The following is a 25,583-nucleotide window of genomic DNA, read 5'->3' on the forward strand; positions in this document are numbered from 1 at the left end:
CTCAGATCTGAATCCAAGAAACTGTCCCCCACCCTCATTGGCCCGTTTGTAATCGACTCTCTGGTTAACCCAGTCTCTGTCTGTCTCAAGTTGCCCCGAAATATGCGGCTCCATAACGTGTTCCATGTGTCTCAAGTAAAACCCTGCCAGTCCAGTCCTTTGTGTTATTGTGTCCATCTGCCACTGATGGCCCACCAGTGTTGCCTCAGATATGTTAATCTACATCAGGAGTGTCAGACTTACAGCCTGCGATACAGTTAAATCATGCCCACGAGATAACTTCATATGTCAGTCATTAATGGCCCATCGCTATGTGGGAGTCAAATCTTTTGCTGTGCTGTGAATCCATGCAGGCAGGCGTGGGACTTTGATGGGCACATCATGTGGCCAATCACATGCAAAGACAGACTAGGATCATACCATTATGTGAAAGAAGGAAGGGGGGCGGATGTTCCGAAGTGTAGTGGTACAGGCCGGGGACCAGGGAGCCGAATTTAAATGCAAGTATGTTGGAAAAAACTGAAGAAACGAAGGAAAACATAAAATGAGCAACATTTGGCTGCATTTCAGTGATCCTGGAGACTGCAACACTGAGTGCAGAATTTATCAGATTAGGAGCTGGCTAAAGTAATACCCATTTTTATTTTAATCCATTTTTCATTGCAGAGGACAAAAGGTTTCAAACTTGTACAGGCCTTAAAGCTCATGTGTGTCCTGCCTGGCAGAATAGCATAAAAATAAGGCTTTTAGGAAAACGCTGGATAAAAAATTTGCTTCCCTGAAAAAGACTAAACTTACAGTTCAGTGTTGAATTTAATATAAATAATCCATAACCGAAGAGTCTCTGAATGACAGAGATGCAGAAATGTGTGCATGTAGCACAGAGCCATGGCTCAGTGTCTGAATGAGTCTCGCAGGTCTGAATGTGAAGTCATTTATAATTCTTAACATGTTTGATCTGCTGCTCACCACAAACATGCACAAGCAGAGTGTTTGGACTTTTAACTGTGTTTTCACCAGTTTTACAGCTTTTTCTACTAATAAAAAAAACGTGTTTTGTTTTTTTTTTAATGTAGCTCATTTCTGGGGGTTTCTTACTTTTACTCTAGTCTCTTAATCTAATTTCTTTTCCCTCAATTTAGCCAACTAAGACATTAGTTGACAGCTGGGAACATGCCTAGTATAAAGACACTGCAAGGTTTCATTATGTGATCATTTCAATGATAGTCATAAAATAATAATAAATAATAAAAAAGTGAAGAAACAGTGACATGCATGGTGTAGCAGAGATATTGTACAGTAAGCCATCTTGGTATCCAACGTATACCTGCTCAGTTCCAGCTGAAGGCTCTATCATTGTTATAATAATACTAATACAATTACTGCTAATAATAACAATAATACTTGGCAACCAATCATGATTTCTCCCGCCAGGCCCTGAGTTGTTGTTGGCTATAGGAGTACTGAAAAGATCTCACAGGCTCTGATAATTATAACCTGAGAGCTTTTAAATGAAGACTGCAGGGTTTTTATATAATTAGTTTCAAGTAGTTCACAAAAAAGAAAAAACATTTAACAATGCCATTATCATGTTCCCATTCAGTTCATCTGCCTGTTCACGCACTTGTATTCATTGATCATAAAAGTAAAGGTGAACTATGATGCTGCCCTGTAAACAGCTGAGTCAATGGTGTTTGCCCTTTTTGGATTTCATATTGGAGTTGTGTAATAATGTAACTGTAGTAGATTGTCATTACAGAGCTCATCAGATAAAAGATGCATTCACATAAGAGCAAATACACTTATCAATCTTTTGTAAATTTACTCTGATGGTCTGTCATGACAGACCATCAGAGTAAATGCTCCGGTGGAAGCTGCAGGCGACGGTGATGGCTGGACCGGCTCCTCGGACGCTCCGGTGGAAGCTGCAGGTGACTGTGATGACTGTACTCCTCGGAGCCTCCAGCAAAGATGGAAGGCTGAAGCAGCTCCTCAGACCCCCAGCAATGATGGAAGGCTGAAGCGGACCCTCCAGCAAAAGCAGGAGGCTGGATCGGTTCCTTGGACCCTCTAGTGGAAACAGTCACAGAATCAGCAGGCACGCAGACCTCTGGCACACATGAGACAAACTGGAGCTGCGCACGCCGGAAACCACTCTCTGTAGCCCCTGTCTCCAAGGCGTGACGAAACTCCTTCTGCTCATGCCCGAGCCACAGGCTAATCCACCTCGAAACAGAGTCAGTTAATTCCTCCTGAAGCTCCTCGGAAGGTACGAATGCCGCTGGGTCCATGTTTGGTTGTGTTGTCTGTCACGGCTGGGGTAGCAGTGTGGTGTTGAGAAGGAGGACCCAAGATGCAGGCATAGACTGTGATGCGAGTGAGCTTTATGCTCAAAATACCCTGCATTTAATAAGGCTGTTGTGTTTTTAACATGTTTTAAAGCTTTGTATCTTGTTTTAATCAATCTGAACAAGCCCCTAAAAACACTGTCGGCCTCTCTCAGTTTTTATTACCGCTAATCATTTTAAAGCTCAGTTTTTAAATCCTTACAATGTAACTACAGCCCAGCCCATGCAGCAGTATGTTAATGACTAACCTCGTATTGTGGATGGATTATCTCAGTTGTTCTCCTGGCTTAAGTTTGGTCCGTTTACAGCATCCTGCCATGCGATTGCATTTGTCCCTAACCACCGGGAGCCCTCATGTTAACTTTTATCAAGTGGAAAAAAGTTAGCATTCATCCTCCAGCTTCACTGTTTATGCTATGCTAACATAGCTGTGTCGCTAGCGATCACGTCGCACATCATTATATAGCAGCTAGCCAAACTTCAGTAACCCTACAAACGTCACTGCTGTTTAGTTTTCTGTCTTCATTTATGTTGGAAGTGATAGCAGAGCTGTACGTTTTAATTTTTTCAGAGATCGCTCAGTCAGAACATGCTATATCATGTTTAGGTGGAAACTAGCGAGCTAACTTCCTGCTAACTTCTAATTTATGGCGTTATTTTTATGCCACTATTCTGAGCACACGTAAAAAAGATTTTAATGCACGTAAAAAAAAGTTTGCAGGTGCAAGTGTTGCATTTTGAGGAGAAATTTATTCCGAGTGAAGAAAAGCTGAATTTGAGTGAACAAAATTCATTGCTGCGTGCAAAAACTGTATTTCAGTGTTTGCTATTATCCACACACACACCAGCAGCCCCTCTCGCTCAGTTTTTGCATTTGTGCTCGCTCGCAATGTGTTGCTCGCGCTCTCAACATTTCTGCCTGTGCACGCTCAACTCTTTCTCTACACCGTTATATTTGTGCCACAAAACCAGCCAATCACAGACTTGGATGCAAAAAAATCTGATTGGCTGTTCTGGTCTCCAATCAGCTCGAAATGACGAAATGCAATATCCCAGAATCCATTTCGTCCAAAGCTCAAACGAGGCAGTGGCGGAGGAACACAGAGTGGCGGAGTTTGAAATATTACTCTTTCTGCGTCACAAAATAAACTTTTAAGATATTTTCATGCGAGAATGTTTCTGTGTAAACTTCAAATACCATCACATATAATAGACATCACATATTTGCACAAGTGCTCTGACGTTTTCGGAGATGCCTGTTACCCACCAGCTGACCGGGTGGTCACTCGTGTTAAACATAATATAAAAGGTTGAACTGACAAAAAAATCACCGACTACACCACCAGGTATTATAGGAAAAACCATAAAGCCTTTGAACTAAAACAAACACTCTTGTGACAGTGATGTACACTGTCTTGTTGGTATATATGCCTGATTTGTATCACCTTCATGTTTCCAAACCGATATCATGAGCAGCAGCTTTTACAGCTGTGACCAATGACCATGACCAATTGGCTAATCCACCACCTTTCATTGTTTATACCATTACAAAAACAAACATAAAAATGAAAAATTACCATCGGTCCACCGGGCAAATGCCCGGGATGCCCAATGGCCAGTCCAGCTATGCGGTCAGCTGGTGGGTAACGGGCATCTCCGAAAACGTTAGAGCACTTATGCAAATATGTGATGTCTTGATAAATGGCTGTTAAACTTAATTGTTACAACTGGTAAAGCAGCAATGCTGATCATTTGATTAAAGATGAAAGAATTTAGACAGTTTGTAACCTTCAGTGATGTCGCAGTGTTCGTTTGACTCTGAGACCTGTAGCGGAGTTTGGGCCCAGTCACGGCTAATGATGTCAGACTTAAAGACCGGATAGTTATGAAGAGGTCCCAGGGCGCATCTTCCCCAGCCGGCAGTCGTCCGGCAGACTCCACCAGTACAACATCGTCGGTAAACACTTTACCGACATCCTGGAGTCAATCAATAAGTGATTGTCCAGCTTCGATGCGAGGTTGTCCCTGGTGGAGATTTTACACCGGGAATTTAAATCCCTGAGGGAAATCAGCCAGCAGCAGGTGGAAACACTCGCTGCTGAAACCATCTCACTACAGGACTTGGTCAAGTCTCTAACTGAGAATGTGACCCAGCTTGATATTGAAAATGAAATAATAAAAGAGACTGTAATTGATCTCCAGGCCCGTAGCATGAGAGATAACCTTGTGTCTTCTGGTATCCCAGAGTCTGCTGGAGAGGACGACGAATCAACGGTTAAAACCTTCATTAAGACCCACCTGAAGCTTCCTGAGGACACCATAAAGAACAACTGCTTCGACTCAGTCCATCGTATCAGAGCTATGAGGCCTGGTGTCGGGAGACTGTGTCCTATTGTGGCCAAATTTAGTCTTTTCAAGCAGAAGGAGCAGGTGAAGAGTCGCAGCAGGGAGCTGAAAGGAACGGACTTCAGCATGAACGACCAGTTCCCTAAAGAGATCCTGGAACGACGCAAGGTCCTGTTCCCAGTCACGTCTCTGAACACCTAGATTGCACACTTGGTCTTGGGGAAAGAAATGTAAAGGTTCAAAACAGCAGGACCTCAGCGCTGTCAGCAGTACACAAATATAATCAAACAGTATATGAGCCACTTTGGGCTTTGCGACACATGGCGCTCCCTTCACCCCAACAGTAAGGAATTTTCTTTCTTCTCACTTGTCCATCGCTGTGATGAGGGGGAAAATAATTTCTTTCTCATCACATAAAAAGAAAGAAGAAAACAAAAACATTCAGCAACTAGAAAAAAACATCAAATCTTTAGAAGAAGCCTACGTGTCCGACCAAGGTCAGGAAATAATGAACAAAATGCAAGAACATAGAACATAAGATCAGTGTTTATGGAGATGATGTGTTGCTTTTCCTCCAACATTCACAAACCAATCTCTCTGAGATAGTCACGCTAATAAACTCTTTTTCAAGAGTTTCAGATTATTCAATAAACTGGTTAAAATCTGCAGTTCTTCCGTTGAATTGCTCCTTCCATAATTCTTCTTTTGCCCCACTGCAATCTGGAAATATTAAATACTTAGCTATTAATGTTTCTACTAAGCTTGCAGATTTAACTAAATTAAACCACATCCCAGTTCTAAAGAAAGTACACTGTAAAAAAAATCCGTAAAAATACAGTACAATCTACTGTATAAACGTGAAGGAATTTTACGTATTAGTCATTTACAGGTATTTTTCTGTATTTCTCAACTACTGCAATGCATTGTGGGAAAAAGAACCTGAAAAGGAGGGAAAAGTAAGCGCAAGAGCAGCCATTACGGTGTGTTCACACCGAACGCGATGGACGCGAATAGAGCGTCAGGTTTACATGTAAAGTCAATGGAAAGGCGCGATGACGCGCGATTGCGGGTCCCGCGAAAATTCGGAAGCAGATTTGCGTCGCGAAAACGCCAAAACGCGTGAAACGCGCGTCAGTGTAGCGCGTCTGGCGCGTTTGACTCGCGAATAAAACCACGCGCGTGAGTTTTTGTGTTGCATTTTGTGCATACGCGCGTTTCGCGTCTACCGCTCGAGTTGGAAAAATCTGAACTCCAGCGTCAAATCGCGCCGCGACAACCAATCAGGAGCCTGGTGACGTGGCTGTTACCTAGGTCAAAGGGGCAGATCCAGCCAAAGCCTTTCATACTTCAATGGAGGGGAAGGCTAATCAATGCGGTAGCAAACAACTCGGAGCTGTACAACACCAGCTGCTTTCAGTACCGAGACAGGAATAAAAAGGACCGAGCTTGGAGGAAGATATGTGAAGAGATCGGGCAACCTGGTAAGTTCATTCATTTCTCTTTTGAAAGTTTTCACTGACCCGGGAAGCCGCACAAAAGCTAGCAAGCCACCGCTATTTTCCCACTGACGTACAAATACCGTTCTGCTTTTATGCATGTTGTCATTTAGGAATATATTTTATTGTTTATTAATAAACAGCACACAGTGGTCCCGCTGTTCATCCGTCACTGCTTTGCTTTTTCGCTGATTTTTTATTGCACAGTACAGCATTGCATTCTGCAGCCTGATTGACAAATCTCCTGCGCTTGCCAAATTTATCACGTTTGGTTTTGATAACCATCGCGTCCAATAGAAAAAACAGCACAAAAACACCCATAACTATGAGCCTCATTCGGAAATAGACACCTGCACCGTGAGGGAAAAAGGCGCACGAAAGTGGCGGGCAGATGAAGACAAACCGTGGCATAATAATACTTTTATGTTTTGCAATCTACAAAGGTTTGCACTTTGAGAATCAATTGTGAGAACTGTGACCAGGGGCTAGTTATTCTGAGAACCCCTGCAATAAATGAGGGACCACTGTCTACTCTACGATTATTATATCCAACCTGTTAACATTTAATACTGTATTGATAGAACCAACTGATTCTGCAGCAGAGCATCCCCAGTCCCTGAGCTCCTGCTGCTGCACCCACAGATATGTACAGCAAGCACTGATACCTTTTTAGTCGGTGGGATTCCCTTGTGATCACCTTTACTAAATATCTACAACCAATCTGATTATATCCTGTTATTGTTTTTTTTTTTTCAATGTTGAAATTAAAATCTAGTAGCAGCCTTCTCATTTCTTTGTGTTTTGTGCTGTTTTACAGGCCCACAGAGGAGGACGGCTCCGAGGCAGATGAGGGACGGGTCCCAGGACGGTCCATCGGCGGTGGAGCTGGCCATCCTGGTGTCCCTGAAGAGGCCACATCAGTCTCCAATGGAGCATTTCCTCCTCAGCCTTGTTCCTGCTCTGGAGAGCAGCTGGTCCTTTTTATTCCTGTCTCTCTGTAAATTCTTATATTTTATATATTTATGTTTAATGTTTTTCTGTTTGAGACTTTTAATATTATTTCAAATAAATGTTTATAATGACTAATGTCTCAGTTCTACTACACAGCAAATGTTGGCACACAACTTGACACATGTAGAATTTATTTCATATTATACTAATGACAAAATATACTGATACAGTGGGATGCAGAAGTTTGGCCAACCTTGTTAATAGACATTATTTTCCTGTATAAATCGTTGGTTGTTACAATAAAAAATGTCAGTTAAATATCATACAGGAGACACACACAGTGATATTTGAGAAGTGAAAAGAAGTTTACTGGATTTACAGAAAGTGTGCAATAATTGTTTAAACAAAATCAAGCAGGTGCATCAATTTGGGCACCACAAAAAAGAAATGAAATGAATATTTAGTGTATATCAATGTGTGTGTCTCCTATATGATATATGGGGTGCCTTTGTCTGGATGTGCTTCCCATCCAGAGCTGCACAGCACAGAGGAAAGTTCCAGCGCTCCTGGAATCCCTCTGTGATGGACCGCCAGTCTCCAGGTGAAGGCACAGCCATGAAGTCGTCCACTAGACAGTCCCAGATGGACATCGCTGCCTGGGGGGTGATCTGGCTCACCGTGGACACACCGACTCTGAAACTGAACGCGATGGTCCTGAAGGAGTCCCCGGTGACAAGGAACCTGGACAAAATTGTTCAAAATCAGTATTATGTGTACTGCAGTTACAAAATACATTATTCAAATTCCAAAATACTTTTGTGATGTCAGATATAAATCACAAAACTTAAATCTTACATAAAACCTTTTGTAATTATAAGGATAATTACAAAATGTATATTAGATAATATCTAAAACAGTTGTGTTTTGTTTTAACTTTAACATATCATAATTTGATTGGTAGCAACTTTCACAACTACAGTGAGCCAATCACTCATAATTCCTAAACATGTCAATCAGGTAGGAATGAAGTAAGACATTAATAGAAATAAAGAGTTGTATGTTGACATGTAGCCCTTTCCTTGCTTAAATCATTAATATTTTTGAAAAATTAATCTGTGATAAGACAGCTTATCAAGATAGAACCATGTAACTAGAGATGAACCAAACTGTTCACAGTTTTATCTAACTCTGTTTTAATAAAGGCTGTGACCCCTGCTATAGAGTCTGACAGCTGCAGGGATTATATACAAATATTCAACTATCCCAGAATCAAACCAGGTCTAAATAAAAAGGAGTGAGTATCACTACAAGGTTAACTCAGTGGTCCTAATGCTACAGTTTGATATCAGCAAACACCAAGCGCATACATTGATGTGACACCACAGCCATGCTATCATTCAAACACTGATAACAGCATAAATCGAATTAAATCGGGACTTGATGAGAGCTTCTGAGTATCACTAGAAATATTATAAAGAGTCGTCTCTGTACCACAGTTTGCTTTCAGTAAACACCGACAGCATTCACTGTTAGCATAGCACATCCATGTTAGCAGTGTATAACTGGATGGATTAGCATATTAGCACAGATATCAATAAAGGACTACCGTATTAAATAGTTTTACTAACCTCAGGCAGACGGACAGGCGCTCTGCAGGTGGGATTGAGCGCCTGTAGTTGGTGTCTAGGCGGGCGATGCTGGGACCGACGAGGGAAAGCAGGTCCTCAAACTGGCCGACGGTGATAGCGCTGGAATCGGCCGTCATCCAGGCGCAGCTCCTGGAGCAAGTGGTGAAACTCACCAAACTGCTCATGCCTCTGGAGGACCTGATGGACCCAGGTACGGCGAGGACGTCTTTTACGCCGCTGCTCTGCTCTCCACAGTACATAGAGAAGGGAGACTCTCTCTTCAAGCGCTAGCTCGATAGCTGCCATCTTGCAAAGATACCAGTCTGGCACAACTCCCTCCCACATTCCTCCCACATTTCCGGTTCACGCGCGTCAAAATATCATATTTTGAGTTGCGATGGATTTTTCTTGGACACGCGTTGAGACGCGAATGTACACGCGTCAAATTAGGGGCGTTTGGGGCGTTTTATTCGCGTCCATCGCGTTCGGTGTGAACACACCGTTAGGCTTCTTTCAGGCTTCATCTGGATTTTGGATTCTGAAGTTGGAGAAACTGCCTTCAAATTTCTGTGGTAAGTATTAAAACTCATGTTTCGTTTTATTAAAATAATGTTTTTCAAAAGACTCCGTGTTTTTATTTAGAAAGAATTGTTAATTTATTTGTTAACTGGTTTCGGCTGTCTCCAGACAAGTCAGGAATATTTTGCTGACTCATTTTTTAAAATAATTGTTATTTAGGTTTAACATGACTTAAGCTTTATTTTAGTTAATGTTAAAATAATTTTTACTGTGATACCACCAGTTTTGCCCTTCAGTGGCTGAACCAGTTTTCATAAATATTATAGTTAGCTGTCTGTGTCTCTCTGGGTATTACACAGCTGTGACTGCTAACTAGCTAATTAGCAAAAGTCAGCGATGTGGATAACTGGGAAAGTGAGAACTTCATGGTTCTAGAAATTATTCTAGGACTCTAATAAGTACTGTATCAATACCTGTGTTTTACAGTTGGCTCTACTGTACACTTTAAAGGGTTTCAGGCAAAGTTACACTAACCCTAGTTTAAGCCTCAGACCTTCCTGGCTGACGCTAGCAAATGCTAATGTTAGCCTCTGATTTGGGCTGCTAAAGTAAAGACTTTTAGCTAGCTGACCAGCATAGATTATTTCGGTGGTTAACAGACTGTAGTGGTAAAATTATTGAAAGTATAGTTTCACCTCAGCACATTTACAATTACAGTATGTCTATTTTGTAGCACATAGAAATGTTTAGTTAATATTTACAGACAGACACATTTTCCCTGTAACTGTGTTTTTACTCCAACATTTGTTGAAAATGTAATTTATGAAATGCTGAGCAGTATTTCTTGTATGTGGAATATTTTTGTCACCCCACTGTGCTAATGTGATTAAATACTAAAAATTATTACTAAAAAAATTCAATAATAAATCAATAATAACTATTTCTTGATTGAACTATAATGTAAGTGCAGTGCTGGTGTGCAGGGGCTCTATATGCCTTGTCTATATCAAGCTTTTAGCCAAATATAAGCAGAGATATTTGTATCTTTCTTAAAAATCCAGATCCTTACAGATTATTTGAGAAATGGATCAACAGCTATCACTACTTGAAGCACTTTAAGTCCTGCAGTGGAAAAATATCCCTTATTTCACCTTTGATCACACACTTTGGTTTTCCAGTGCAGAGCAATGGCCAAGAAAAGGAAAGACTTCCCCGAGTGAAAAAAAAGATGAAGATACAAGCTGGTGATGATCCAGAGCAGCTGGTCTCAGGAAATTAAGAAAAACCCTGATCACCTTCTCTACAAACACAAGGTGAGTTTAATGTTGTGGTTGATTTAGTTTTTCAAGGTATGTATGTTACTTTAATTATAAACTGCTTTTGTTGCAACAGAATGGTGTTATGTGTATGCAACTCTACGTGAATTATAATCCTTTGTAGGGCTGCGTGATATGACCAAAGTCTCATATCCCAATATAAGACGTATCTCTCCTGATAACGATATATATCACAAAATAGTGCATTTTCTGTAAATTCTGTGATTCTCGGGCAACTCGACTTATGTGAAATGTTTTCAGTTGGGCGTCGTGTACCTGGAGTCGAGTGTTTTGACCGATGCATGAAACTATACATTTTTAGACATGAGTTTAAATGGCCGCCATTTTCTTTCTGAGTATTTATTAGACGGCGTGCTGCAAGGAAAAGCCTGTTCTAACGTTTGAGTCTAAGGATTATTTTGAGCACCTGACGACTCTTTTTTGCTTTTCATTCGTAAACTCTCTCGAAACTCTTTCATGTGATTCTTGTGTAGGTGGTTAAAGAGGTTTGTCGTGTTCGAGTGGTGGTGGGGACCAGTTTGTGGCATAATTTGCATAGTACAGTTTTCTGGGGCGTGTCAGACTTTTCATAACCAAACCATGTCCATGCTACAGAGGTAGCCCCTCATTTAACAATAAGGTCCTCGATTTCTTTTGACTGGTCCTTCTGGTTCTGCCTCATCCTTGCTGGCCATGCTGGTATTCTCTGTGCCTTCGTCTGCGTGGTGACTGTAAGCGCCATTTATAGTTACTTGATGTTTTTATTTGAGGTCATTTGTTTGATGCATATTCTGAAATTTTATGTTTGAGAATAATGTATATCATTTCAGTTTAGTTTGAAAAGTCTCAACAGAAACTTGAGCTTTATTGTGAAAGGTTTATGTGGAAAATAAACAAGCGGACGGCGGAGCCACACGATGGTTTTATCCTCATTGTTGGTAACGAAAGTACGCGTAAAAACAGTCACTTGTCCGTCCATAGTGTGGTTATTTTAAGTATAAGAGAAGGAGAGAACTTTAAGAAATAATATAGCAACTACAGTGACCATCAAAACCATGAAAAAAATATTGCCGTAAACAGTTTATTTTGCAACACCACAAAACAAAGAATAGTGTATAATATGAAACGATAGACATTTTTATATCGTAATCTGATATATATCGTCATATCGCACAGCCCTAATCCTTTTTTTGTTTATGTTGTTTATGTTCTAGGTAAAAAAAATTATAAAATGACAAACTTTTTAAAAATGTCTTGTTGTTTCTCTTTTTTTCCTCAGAATAAATTGCGACTAGTCTCAATGGCTGACACGGAGGAGCAACACAGCGACACGTTAACCCCGACTGCTGCAGTTCCTGTATGAACTGAGCAACTCTTAAAATCCAAGGAAAAGCTGAGTGTATTTTACTTAAAGCTCAGATGGACCTTGATGTACTAACATGCAGGCTGCATTCAGGACTTTGTCACACTGTTATATGAAGAGCGGTAACAAGACTTTGTAGTAATTTGTCTTACTATTGTCTTATTTGTTGTGATTTAGGGTCTGTGCGCACAAGCAGAGGTTTTTGTTTGTAACTGTAACCTCGTTTTCAGAGCCTTGTCTAACATTTAATGGTCATGAAATATGTCAGACTTTTTCCTCTACTTAACCAGCTTAGAGAATTTGAACAAAAGGCCACAGACAGCACAGCAGGTATAGTCTCATCTCGTTGTCCACCTTAGCGTTCATAAAGGGTCATATGATTGCTGGGTTTCTCTGCATTATTACAGGGTCTTTACAGTACAAAGTACCTCGAGGCAGCTGTGTTGTGACAATATAAACAAGTTTACATCACATTAAACTGAGTTTAAAAAATTAAAATTAATTGGATGACACCAGTATGTTCCTTGAGTATTAATGTATAGCAACTTGGTTGTCTTAGAGGCATCCCAGCATGAATCAGAGATGAGGTTCAACTTTAATGGAGTTTGTTTTGAGTCATGTAGTTTTCACTAAAAAACGATGCTAACACTAACTCTTCTGATGTTTACTTTTCTTTTTAGTGTTGTTGGCCTGACTTTGAGCACGCCACGCGGACGGGTCTAATTCAGTGCCAGGTATGGTATATGAGGGGCCAGTATTTTGTGAAAATTTGTTCTTATCGTGTGACAGTATGTAGCCCGATACTATATTGTCTAGAACTGCCTGCATGCAGGACTGTGTTTTGAGCTACAGCAAACAGCCTTTTGTTTTAAACTTGCATAATTTTTCTTCATTTTTTAAAAATTATGCAAATTGTCTGCGGTGCATTATTGCTGGTGGCTCGATCCTCACGGCAGTCAGGGTATATGTGTGTATACATATCAGGCTTTGTCATTGATGTGCATGTCCCAGCATGAGTCAGAGTGAACCACGAGTGTGCTCTCCAAAACAGATAGGGACCACTTAGTAGCTTCTAGGATCCCCTACTTCTATAAATGCCCTGCCACTGTAATTTGTGCTGTCCCTGTCCAGTAGCCTGTTTAAGGATTCAGATACAGTACACAGAGATTGTAGCATGCTCTCTTATCCTATGCTTGTCAGCAGCTGAGTGACACAAGCAGCTAACTTTCTATTTTAAGGATCTGCCAAGGGTGTTCTTGTGAAAAGAAGCTGCTGAACAACTGAAGTGATTTTGTAGTTTCCTTTATTCTGCAGGGCTAAATTCTTTCTTTTTACCAGGTAGACTGAACAGCACTCGCTGATGTCCTATCTGCTATTCCAGAGCTAAATAGCACTTAGATATCTGTGGACGAGATGGGAGCGCTGCATTATTTGCAGATTGTAAACATTGCATTATTGTGCCCTGTAAAAGTTTACAGATTGCAGGCGTTTGGTTTTACATGTCACAGCCTGTGGTGTGAAGTCATACTCAGATATAATTCATACAGCATATGGACATAGTGTGGCAGACATCTGAGGCATTCTGATGCCGTCACATTTTCTTGGGTCAACCAAACCTGATGAAAGTTTCCAGCTGAAGCCCTAAAAATCAGCTACGTTTGTGTATTTACTACAGTCGTGTAAAATGTTCATCATTTACTCTCTTCTTCATGAAGGGAGCATTTCCCCTGTTTTAGCGATAGCCTATTGAAGTACACAGGTGTTGGCTGAACTTTTGTACTTGTTGGGGTTTCTCTGTATTATTGTACCGAATAATTACATTTCCACATCGGGCTGTCGACCTTCGAGCCATGATTCCCTCTCTATTAAAATTAACCTTCTTGCATGGTCGTGTTTTCATAGTGACAAATATAATTTATGGCAGTGAGGAACAATGTTGGTGAACATCAGCACTGTATATAAATGGTGTCCATAATATTTTGGACATCTCTCAGTAACCCTCTGTGATAAAACACTTCCAGGTGAAGAGCAACAGAGGTTGTTTTTATTTCTAAATATAGACACTTAGACATTTATATACTGCATCATAGTATAACATCATATATTCTTTATAGTTTTCCATTGATCACAGTTGACTCCAAGCCTGCAGCAGCAATGGTTAATGCGCTGTGTCGGTCAGTTTCTTTGCTCTGCATGCTGGACACTCTGAGACTGTGCTGACTTTAGTGCCACATCAGGAAACAGCCGCCAAAGCTGAGAATCTGCATCACAGAAGAGCAATAAATACTTAGTGATATTTAATCCTTTGCCAACAAAGCCTTTGTCTACAGGATCTCAGGTTTGTTCATCTATTGAGCTGATTAACAATGTGTTGTTATTACACAATAGGATCAGATAAAAGTGCCAAAACCTGTCATATTTGCAGCTCGCACGAGGACTTAAGACAGAGCAGCTGCTTCAAACTAATAATGACGTTGTCGTTCTCTTTGCAGGAAATTCTATTTTCACGTCTCAACACTTTTCCCACTTACATTTATTTCCCTGATTTATGCAGACAGATTTCATCGACAAATCAAAATGACCTTTGTTCACCGTGGAAATTGTCGGCTGTACATATTCACTATTTTGTACGTTCCCAGGTTAATAACTGTCATGTCTGTTGTAGTCCACATTTAATAACACCTATTGCCAGCAATTTGACTTTTGAGATGGGAATATCTGCATGCATTTTGTACCACAACTGTTTCAGGTTAAAAGACTGACAAGTAAATTCAGAGAAGTCACAGAAAAATTACTCATTGCATTCATTTTCCACTACTTGAAATATATTTGTGGAACTGTTCACATAACAAATCTCAAGTATTGCTTCTATATGTATGTAGATCAGCTAATCCTCACTGCGCAGCTCAATGGCTATGATTTGAATAAAGTTTGTGCAGCAAATGCTACGGCTGTGTTTTTGTGATAATAATGATTAAACAGCAGGTCTGAACTTAAAGCTACACACGTGGACTCATTTCATCATTTTAAACACTGTATTTAAGAGATTTAACTGAAGCTGCAGCAACAAATCCTCACACATGAAAAAGAGTTCAAATTAGTATAAAAATGTTAATAATGTTAATACTGCAAAAAATAATACACAGCAAACATGAAAAACACTCATTTTTGTTGCTACAGATTTTTAATCAGGTCCAAAGCAGCTGAATTCTGCAGGCTGGACAGGAGGTCGCTCAGTACAGATCTAAACAGTGTGAGGAAAGGAAATGCATGACGAACCTGTAAGAGTTTGACCTGGAAGTTTTTTTGTGTATTATTTCATACTTGTTATTCTGTTTTTTTAGTAATGGATTAATTAATTTACTTTTTTAAATTCTGACAATAGGCCTTTTTACCACTCAGGATTTATATGACAGCTTCACCATTTACGCCAAAGCTAATTTATAATGATATATCAATAATTTGTTAAGAAAATGATCATCTGCTAGCAGCTGCCAAAGAAACATATCTATATCATTTTATAAATAACTTCAAGTAGTGAGGTAATACTGGCAGATGCTCTAACATATTCAGATATTTCTTACTAATGTTGAAGTCTCTTTGTTTCCAGGTAACAATGCAAATATTATGTTTAATGCAGAGAAACACCTGATGGTCGTTTAATAACCAGGCCTGCAGGTAAAACTGCCTGTTTACTTTGATAATGAAGTGATAATAATTTGCTTTATTGTCACTGAATAACAGAAAGTGTAACCAATATATGTGTAAATAATTAGAGAAAAGAAATAAATAAAAACTTCTGACAAAATACTGTTTGAGACCATTGATGTCCTTCCCTTTATGAAGAGTATGCAGAGAGGAGCGTGTGTAGCTTTGTTACATGTTTTGCACATTTCTATAACCTTCCACGCACTTCATGGTAACACAACTCTCTTAATTTTCAGTCTCGATTTCACAGTGACACTCAGTGCGTTGAGATTTTAAAGCTGCCTCTGACGCCGTCACCTCGGGTTCACGCTGCAGTTCTGCTGCTCGTCACAGACGTACGCACACTTTTCGTGCTCAGGTGGCTCCGCTGGAAACAGGATCTCAGCCCCATAAACCACAAAAGGTCTGAACTGGGACAAGATAGTTGCAAGAGAACAAAAATCAGACCTATATTTTGACACAGTGCAAAAACAGAACGTGCCTCACAAAAGTATAAAAATTAAATCCGCTCCCAGCGTCTCTGGAGCGTCTCCGCTTCCTGTTTAAAACTAGTGAGGCATTATTATTGTCCGTGTGCTGATGTCCTGACTGCTGGAGTCTGGGCAACGTCTGCTGCAGCTGATCATCTGTCACTCAATAGTACTATCAGTGTGATAGTGTGCTGACTGTATATGGAGACTGGGTTGTTGCTCTGGAGGAGATTATTGGCAGGTGACGGCAACATGTTTGAACCAAAATTTTTCCACAGTCCAAAAATGTATAATTATGTTCTCACTGACCACATGGTTCATCTGTGATCTGATCTCTCTGTATGTACAATCATTCAGTTTGTCGTGTGTGTATTCAGACGGATGCGTCGTTACAAACAGACGTTTAAAAGATTTCGGTTATGGAGCGCAGTCGGACGCTCACACAGGGCTTTATTCTCTTCCTCTGAGCAACCTGCTGGGAGACTGGGCATTGGACCATCAACCTTGTGAGTGACCCACTCTGCCTCTTTTCTTCCTATGTGTTTGTGTTTCTACCTTCATGATCCTCATCAAAACATGTAAATATCATTTGTGAACATTACACCTTTCATATTAATAACAACATAATTCTGCCTGTAAGTAAAATCTTGACTTGACTGCATGAATAACGTGTCATTCATCCAGAGCAGTGTGGAGGAGACTCATGAAGGTCCAACAGAACAAACAGCACAACGTTTGTTTCTGGTAAAACACACAGAGCTCGACAATCATCTCAGATGCTTTTACTAACGTGAAAATCTGTACGTTGAAGAAGGAAAATCCTCGCGGCTCACCGTGAACAAAGACATGTTGGCTTTGTTAGTGGGTTAGTTGGAAGCACACAATGTGCTCGCCGGGAAGGTGCCAAATTGGAAACTTGGAGAAAAGCAACAAAAAACCTCATTGGGAATCAGCAGACGTACCCCACCCACCCGACACACACACACACACACACACACACACACGACTTTTATCAAAGAATCTTTCATAAACACATTAGGGATGAATTGCCCACCTGCATTATGTTTTCCCTTCCTACTTTGCCTTCCATTTTTCCTGCCAACTGCCCAGGACAAAGAAGAAGGTGCACCTCTAAGGTGTCCTCTCAGTGGAGAGGGTTTTTTATTTATTTCAAACAGGCAAAGCCTTCTCTCCCCTCACACCAAATGCTATACAGTGGGCCCCAGCTTTATTTCGCTCCGTGGGGAAAAACCTGAGTAGGGGACAACAGAAAGTGGCTTTAGAATACAGGTCTGAAAGAGGGCAGCTGTAGACTGAATAAGACTCTATGTCCTTTTGTGTTTTAAATGAGCATTGTCTGTCACTCAGTCCAGGGCATACACTCTGTGGCAGCCACGGTGGAGACATCTTAAAGTGTTACACTGTGAGATGACAGAATACAGCAGGTTTAAACAGCATAATACAACGTCACTCGGTTATTTTACTGACGTGCTGCTGTGTGTGTGTGTGTGTGTGTGTGTGTGTGTGTGTGTGTGTGTGTGTGTGTGTGTGTGTGTGTGTGTGTGTGTGCCATTGAAGGCCCTCTCCAGGTGAAGGAAAGTGAGGAAGGTGATTCTCTTTGTCACCCTGTCTTCACTACCTTGTCCTGCTTTGTGTCCCTGAAACTATAATGAGAATTTCAAGTGTGCAGCCACCTGGTAGATCCACTTTCTTTTCTGTGGCCGTTCCAGTTCCATACTGGCTTTGGCTGCTAAAGTATCACTGGAAGACTGGTCTGTCCATCGCTACAGCCGACGATGGACTTGTTGAGCTCTCAGGGAGAAATTTAGCTTGTTTCATAAAGTGGAATAAAAGAGACACTTTGAATTTTGAATGTTATTTAAAATTGTTCAGTATTTGTACGATATATTTTTATGATGCTGTTTTTATTAAATGGGGCTTCCTTATTAAAAATAAGATGACGTTTCACTAAATAAACCAAGATGAGAAGAATATTTGTATTTATTTACCAGCTTAAATTTTCATCATGTTAAAATGTGGACATGAACAAAGAGGCCCTGGTGGAGTCCACAGGGGTTATTCATAGACAAACAAATATCATCTTTGTTGCCAGAGTGATATTAAACCATATTTCCTTATTATAAAAAGACTGCTGAGCTCACCACAGTTCAGTGAAGCTTGTTCATACGAGTGTAACGCATTTCTGTTTTACAGCCATGTCCTGCTTCAAATAGGAGAAACACTGGAGGAGGAATTAGGGCAGTTATCAGGGACCCCCAGTGTCAATCCCTGTGCTCCTCTCAATCATCAGCTCTCCTCACCGGGCCTGAAAGATGCCTCAGACTTTTGTCACCAGCAGGTTATTGTATTTCTAATTAAGCCAGGTTAATCTCTGAAGCCGCTTTGTGTTGTTTGCAAAGTGATATGGGGCCATCACTATGGCAGAAGTACCAGGACAGTGCAACGGAACAGAGAATGGCTGTTTTCACAGAGCAGTAACTGAACATCTCCCAGGAAAATGACACATGTTATATGCAGGAGAAGCCTGGCAGTGCTGGGGCGAGTCGCGGCGTTGTCCCGCTGAGACGATGGAGGACGTGAACAGAAAGACTGCTCAGTGGTTTTACTTGCACCAATAAGGAAAACATGAGATGAACTGTAAATTATAAACTAAAATCCTGTTTCTGTTTTTTATTGGACCAAATTAATGTTAGTGCCGCTCACTCACTATTATTGCCTGAATACAACACTTGGATCACAGGGAGGGCCAAGATGTCACCCCCAGTGTATCTGATCAGAGGACATGTTGCTTCACAGTGGTCGTGTGTGCTGTGCAGGCTGGATGTGTCATGCAGCCTGAGCGGCGAAGCCATCCTACCGTCTCTGTGTTCCTCAGACACTTACAGAGAGCCGTCTCTCTTCCCTCGGATCAAATTTCAGGCCAAAATAAAGAGTTTCAACACTTTTGTCAGAGAAGTGAAAGACTCATCTCTCTGTGGGTCAGCGTGGACAGACGCCAGCAATACTGTGCTTCTGACCTACTTATGTGAACCGGCAACAGACTTCCACAGTCCAAACAACACAAAGGAGCTACCTATAAAACAAACATGGCAGCAGGCTTTGTGCCTCATGTGATTGTGGATGGGGGCGGGGCTTAGGTTAGGGTTACTCAGTTAGTCTGAAATTTCAAATGAATATAAACAAAGTTATAATAAATTATAGAGCTTTACTTGACTACATGTATGTATGTTATTGCAGCTACGATCTGCAAACGTTTCCAACAACGTTTAGTTTGTGCACATCACCTGAGCCTGTGGGCCTCCACAGAGGAGCGACATCATCTGTAGCAACTGATTCTGGATCAGCTGGAGAGACATGCCTGTTAGCACTAACATGCTGCTTTCAGTGCCTTTAACGGGACAGGAAATCATAACGTCGATTTTGGGAGTTCACAGTATTTTTTGTTTGATCAGTCATTCGGCTGCTACTCGTTTTTGTGTATGTTGTGAGACACGAGACAAGAATGAGCGATACATGTTTCAAAAAGACATTCAGAGCAAAAAGTGAGTGTGTGTGTGTGTGTGTGTGTGTGTGTGTGTGTGTGTGTGTGTGTGTGTGTGTGTGTGTGACAGATAGATAGATATAAGGAGAGCTTTACATTATTTTATTTGTGCCTCGTATGTTTGGACATGTTTTGATAAATGTTCTGTACATTTTTCACTTTCTTAGTAACGTATGCGGGAAGCTCAAGGCTTTTGCACATGATCTAAAATAACATCAAGTGTCCTGCAGCCTGCAGCACCTTTTCCTGTTGAAAGCATGTCCAGTACTGCAACATATGGCAGAAAGTTAATTGAATGCGGTGCACAGCCTTCTTCCTTGGTGTCATTCATATATCTGGATGACTGCATTTATTTTTGCCATGGTGGGATCCAGTTTCACTGGGAGAAAAAAGTTTACCAGCATGATTCGTATGATTCATCACAGTTCCTCCCAAAAGCTGTGTGCAAAAAAATTAACATGCAATTACCGTGTCAGACAGTAGGAAGAAATAGCTTCAGCTTACCGAGAGCTCTGTGACAGGTACATTGTGGGAGAAGTGATTCTTGCACAGGGGGTAAGTGAATTGTCATTACCTGTCTGTTTCTTATGACACTTGGCTGGGTGCCATCTGATTTGTTACTGGAGTTTTGAATTGGCCTGCTGCCCTCGCTGCGGCAGGCAGCCGAACCAACCAGATTAGCAGGGGGCAGACATTAGCCTCTCCTTACAGGTCAAGAGCTCAGCCACTCAGAGGTTACACATCAGTCAAGCAGGGTGTGAGATTTGTGAAGTTGGGGAGCAGAGATGTGCCTCTTTGTGCTTATTCAAACATCACAAAATGATGGGGGAGGGACGGGGGAGAGGGGTATAAGAAATGCTGGATGGCTGCTCTGCTTGGAGTGGCTGATTCATGGTGAAAACCACAGTGAGAAGGATCAATACAGTCTATGCTGTCTCCATTAGCTTGATTAAAAAGAGGATGGATGAGAGCTACAAGCTAAACATCTTTATTCCACAAATTATAGAGGGATAAACATCTGGTCTGTAAACAGATGCAGAAAAGAGAACGTCACACTCAGGGTCAGCTGATGGCTTTGTGCTTTACTGACGGGGGAAGATTTCACTCATTAATATTCCACAGAGTGATCGCAGGGCAGGGTTCAGCTCATAGGACAGTAAATCTGGGAGCAATTCATCGCTGCATCTCTTATATTTCCTTTAACTAACCTGCGTGTTATTTTGTCTAAATCTGTTTTGCATCTTTGTATGAAATTCCAGAATGACGTTGTTGTTGTTGTGTTAGGTGAATACAATGAAATGGTACATAATCAAATGTGAGAGGGTTCAGCTTCCAGCCTGGGCATGTGTAAGTAGTAAGGCTCCCCAGACTAGGCCACCAATGCTACCCACGCCGGTCCGCCATATGTGAGATAGAAAACTGAAGCTATATCGGATGGACGTCACCCGGATATAAAAAACGCCCACATGTTGAGGAACCAGGACACACTGATTCAATTTAATTTATATAGCACCATGTCACAAAAACAGCTGCCTAAAGCCGTTTTCTATTGTAAGGTAAAGACTACAATAATAAGTTAAACCGTACCTTAAAAACCATCTCCAGACCCAGCAGTGATGATCCACCTGGTAAAGTAAATCCGTTGGCCTTCAGACAACAACTCTGACAGCTAAAGATCCAAATGGCACACGCAAAATAACCCAAAACCACAGACGCCAGTGTGTCAGTAACTAAATCACACACAGTACACGTGAATTTAATGTAAAGCAGTTATCCTTGTTCTAATTATTGTACTATTGTAGTGTCTACCTTACAGTATAAAGCACTTTGAGGAGGCTGTTGTTGTGATTTTATAAATAAAACTGAAATGAATTAAAAGATACAAAACCTGCAGTGTCCACGTCAGTAATCTGCGTCTCCTGTTCTGCCTTGCATGCATCACGCAGCATACGCTCTTATGCACTTTGGCTGAGTTAGAAATGATTCATTGAAGTCACTTCCTCCGAGTTCCTTTCCTCAAAGACTGATAATGATTCTTTGCCTCTCTTATCATTTAAAAGAGATCAAAGAGCAAAATTAGTCCCATTTTTCCCTTACAGTGACATAAGTGTTGACCTGGGAATATCCATGCCAGGCACACCAGAAATCATCAGGGAAGTAATGTTCAATTATACACACCATTTATTGTATTCCACTGGGCAAAATTAGAGTGGGAGGTTAAAGCAAGACAGAGGGTATCCCCATCATTTTGGTATCACTGCCCTAAAAGCCACTGACCTTTTATATTAGCACGAAGAAACACATTTGGTGTCATAACTCATGTCTTTGTGACATATTTCAGGCTCTATTAGCATTTTTGGCCTCTAATAGCTCCGTCCGAAGATTGTCACTTTTCCATAATATGAATACACATGTCTCTAAAAGTGAAGCAAAAGCTTTTCTGAATTAACATTATCGATTGCAGTGGAATTAAGTGCCTGTGTAATGGTTAATGGAAGGTTAATGTTAAAGTCTTAAGATAAGGTGTGGGGCTTAAAACACATGTATTGATTCTACAGCTCAGTGGGTGATTTCAGACATGCTTAGATATATATGCTTCTCTGCACACTTTCACTATCTTTGTCCTCCTAAAAGCCTGTTTGTCTATTTGCCAGCAGTTTGTAGTTTAACCTTAATGTTATGGTAAATGGTAGAAATTATGCTACATTATTGTTTATTCAAACGGGTTAGATCATTTTAATTATGGTCCTTAAAGCTAGTTTGAGCAGGTGTGACTGGACCCCCAGGCCTTCAGCACTGACCACTTACTATGGCTCCTCTTGTTGTTGGTGGGCCTGACAGATCCATGTGATTCCAGTGCGAGTGGCTCCAGCAGATCCCAGGAGCAACATCGGAGATCTCTGTCCAGAAGAGCGCGGTCCTGGGAACAGCTAAGATACTGCAGGACCCTCAGGACCCTCCCAGGCCTCTGGTAGAGGACCCGAGCTTGGAGGCTAGACCGCCCGCAGGGGCGAGTGGGGAATTTTTATTTTGTTATATCAGACAGACATCAAATATTCCAATGTGATGAAAAAGATGAATGAATTATTTAACTTTATACACAAATCATAAGGACACATTTTATATTCATTTTGAAATAGAACCGTCTGTATCTGTGAAACTGCTTTAACGTTGTTTTTCTTTCAAAACTTTGAATTTTCCAGGATGCAAGCAGGCGGCTTGGTGCTACTTGCTGCAGGAGAGGCTGGATCTATGGCTGGCCAGGGTCAGTCAATGATCAGTGTGGCACAGCACCATGGTACTCCTGCTTATTGCACAGACACTGTCGCAGGTGTTTCCCGGTAATATTTTGTGTGTTTTAATAAGTTATAAACATGGTTATTCATATGTTAATAAATAGAAACAGGTAATTTTGCAGCTCTGTTTCCTGCTTATTATCTAGAAATGACCACAGGGAATTAAGTGGTAATAACTTGGAAATTACCATTAATTAATTCTTGTTTCTGTCTTGTTATTATTACCACTTTATTACTGAGCTGTATTTCCACATTATTACACCCAGTTGTTGGGTCCTTATAATCCAGTTACATAGGTTTCAGTGTAATATTACTGCACTGGAACCACTGTCGCTATCACTATATTACTTAAGTGGTTATTACTTTGCTAAATAAGAATAAGATTATTACGCTTGTGTTTCTGCCTTGTTACCCTTTGTTAGCACTTTATTACCGAGCTGTAATACAAATGCTACAAAAATTAAAATATTTCACAGGCATTAGTTTCCATCAAAATTAGAAAAGATAAGACAAACTTTAGTATAAGTTAATAGATGGATTTGGGTTACTGCATTTGAAACCTTAGTTACAACTCAATATGGTAATAGTTGGAAACAAGAAGGTACTAATACAGAAATAGGAAGTTATTACCCAAGAAATAACTCAGTAATAGCTTTGATGAACATCTTTTAGCTCCTAATACTGAAAGTTATATAATAAGGCATTAAGAGGCCAGACACTGTGGGTAATCATGTGGAAACAGGAACAGTATAATAATAAATTGTATTTGTAACATTTTCAAAATTAGCTAGGAATAAAATTACAACAGCCTTTTAGTTTATGCACTGACTGTATAGTGATAGTAACCCCATAATAATAAGGTAATATTAGCTAATGCCTTGGATATTACCATATCATAATGGTGAAATGTTACTAATGCAGATATTTTACTAGGTAATTTCCTTTCTTTGAAGGTAACAGTGTAAATATTGAGTTTATTATTGCGCCTTAATACCTGGAAATGCTTGGAGTAGTTTTGATGCAACTATTTATTAATAATCAACTATTAAAGAAAATGTCAAGTAATAAAGACATGTGGTCTCAGCCATACAGCATATGGCCCCCTGCTCATCCCAGTGAGCTAAACCAGCACCAGCAAAGTTTAACCTAAAACCTCCGACACGTTTCAGTACACCGGGACTAAGACTCTGTGAACACACTAAACCCTTTCTAGTGTTTTTCAGCCAGTACAGGCCAGGACAGCAGCAAATGTCTACCTCAGGGTGAGTGGGATATTCCCCCAGTGTAGCTTCAACAGTGTAAGTCTCGGCTTTTCTGACTCCTGCAGTGCCCGTCAACATCTTCTGCTCTGGTTGTGATGTATGGTAGGCTTTCATTTTTATCCTGCTATCTCCTTTTTGACTGGGGTTTATCTTTGTAAATCTACCTCCTGTACAGTAGATGGCACAGAGCATGTGTGTGGTTGCCGTGGCTTTAGTGAAGTGGCCACAGCAATGCTAACCAAAAATGTTGATTTTCAAATCCACGTCTTCCAGGCTTTTCCTTCGAAAATCCCTTTCTTTAGTCTCAAATTTGAGAGAATGATTGTTGGTGGTACAGGTGACATACATCTAATGAAATTATTTATTCATTTGAAACATGAAATAATATCTGAGGCACAAAATGCATTTGAAGTGAAACTCTTACTTTGGGGGAGAATTGATTGAGAGAAAATGAGATAATGTTTCCCTGATTCAGCGAACTCTCCGTGAAGAAAGGACTCTTTCAAGAAGCGCAACATGATTATTGTGCTACGAGGAATAGAACATTTTAAGGTTATACATCTTGTTGGTTGCACATGTGTTTTTCAAAAACTGGGGGGGGTGGAAGATTCAGTGATGATATCAAAAGAGCACCCACTGTTGAGAACATCTATTCTGAACTCAGAGCTGAAGCAGACAAAAAGCAGTGGCATCAATTCAGCAAGATTAAAAGAAAGCCTACTGTACTATTGAGTGCATCAATTCTAGAGTACAAAAGAGGGAGGTAAGTGTTGAGATGAGGAGAGGGCTGGCTCCAGTCTCTACATAACCTCTTGCCCCAACACAAAGCAGTGGTTTGAACCTCTCAGAGCAGCCGCATTCATACGGATAGGCCTGTCTACATGCTAAATCCAGGAAGCTACAGTTTGAAGCACTAAACCCCCGATGTCACATGCAAATCAAATTTCTGTTTAATCCAACAGACATAAACTGCCAAATACTGCAATGACTGGCCTGTACGAAGAGTGACACCAGCACCGATCAAAATGAGCAAGCGGGAAAGAAAAACACTTTCCCTATATTCTGCATAACACACATGTAGCTTTACGTCCTTTTAAATGAAGATGTTCTAATTAAAGCGATTGTGTCTCAGGGCGCCGGCCCAGCCGGAGCGATGTTGTAGCGACCACAGCGGAGAATGACGTGCTCTTCATTCAAAGACGCCCTCACAAGCAGCTGTAGAGGGGAGATAAATTGCGCGTGGTATTGCGTGTCACATTTTATCCCCATGTTTTCCCAGCCAATTAATTAACTCCATTTTTCTCCCGAACATTGGAGA

The 25,583-nt window shown here is 40.8% G+C and overlaps 1 protein-coding gene and 1 long non-coding RNA gene across 3 annotated transcripts; one reads left to right on the forward strand and one right to left on the reverse strand.

Moving 5' to 3' along the window:
* Positions 1-7,315: 7,315 nt before the first annotated feature.
* LOC143421416 (uncharacterized) lies at positions 7,316-9,246 on the reverse strand. The gene is made up of 2 exons (XM_076890534.1): positions 8,770-9,246; positions 7,316-7,882 (listed from the first exon to the last, which is right to left on the reverse strand). Exons 1-2 carry the CDS (start codon positions 9,027-9,029, stop codon positions 7,612-7,614), a joined length of 531 nt encoding a protein of 176 aa, XP_076746649.1. The 5' UTR covers positions 9,030-9,246; the 3' UTR covers positions 7,316-7,611.
* Positions 9,247-9,268: 22 nt separating this feature from the next.
* Positions 9,269-15,139, forward strand: LOC143421417 (uncharacterized). 2 transcript variants are annotated; one of them, XR_013101046.1, is made up of 4 exons: positions 9,269-9,341; positions 10,467-10,601; positions 11,884-11,996; positions 12,648-15,139. It is a non-coding gene; the product is annotated as an uncharacterized LOC143421417 (long non-coding RNA). The 2 variants fall into 2 exon arrangements; XR_013101045.1 differs by having other exon boundaries at positions 11,884-15,139.
* The last annotated feature ends 10,444 nt before the right edge of the window (positions 15,140-25,583 follow it).

The sequence above is a fragment of the Maylandia zebra genome, linkage group LG12, assembly GCF_041146795.1.
Source record: "Maylandia zebra isolate NMK-2024a linkage group LG12, Mzebra_GT3a, whole genome shotgun sequence".
Taxonomy (NCBI): Eukaryota; Metazoa; Chordata; class Actinopteri; order Cichliformes; family Cichlidae; genus Maylandia; species Maylandia zebra.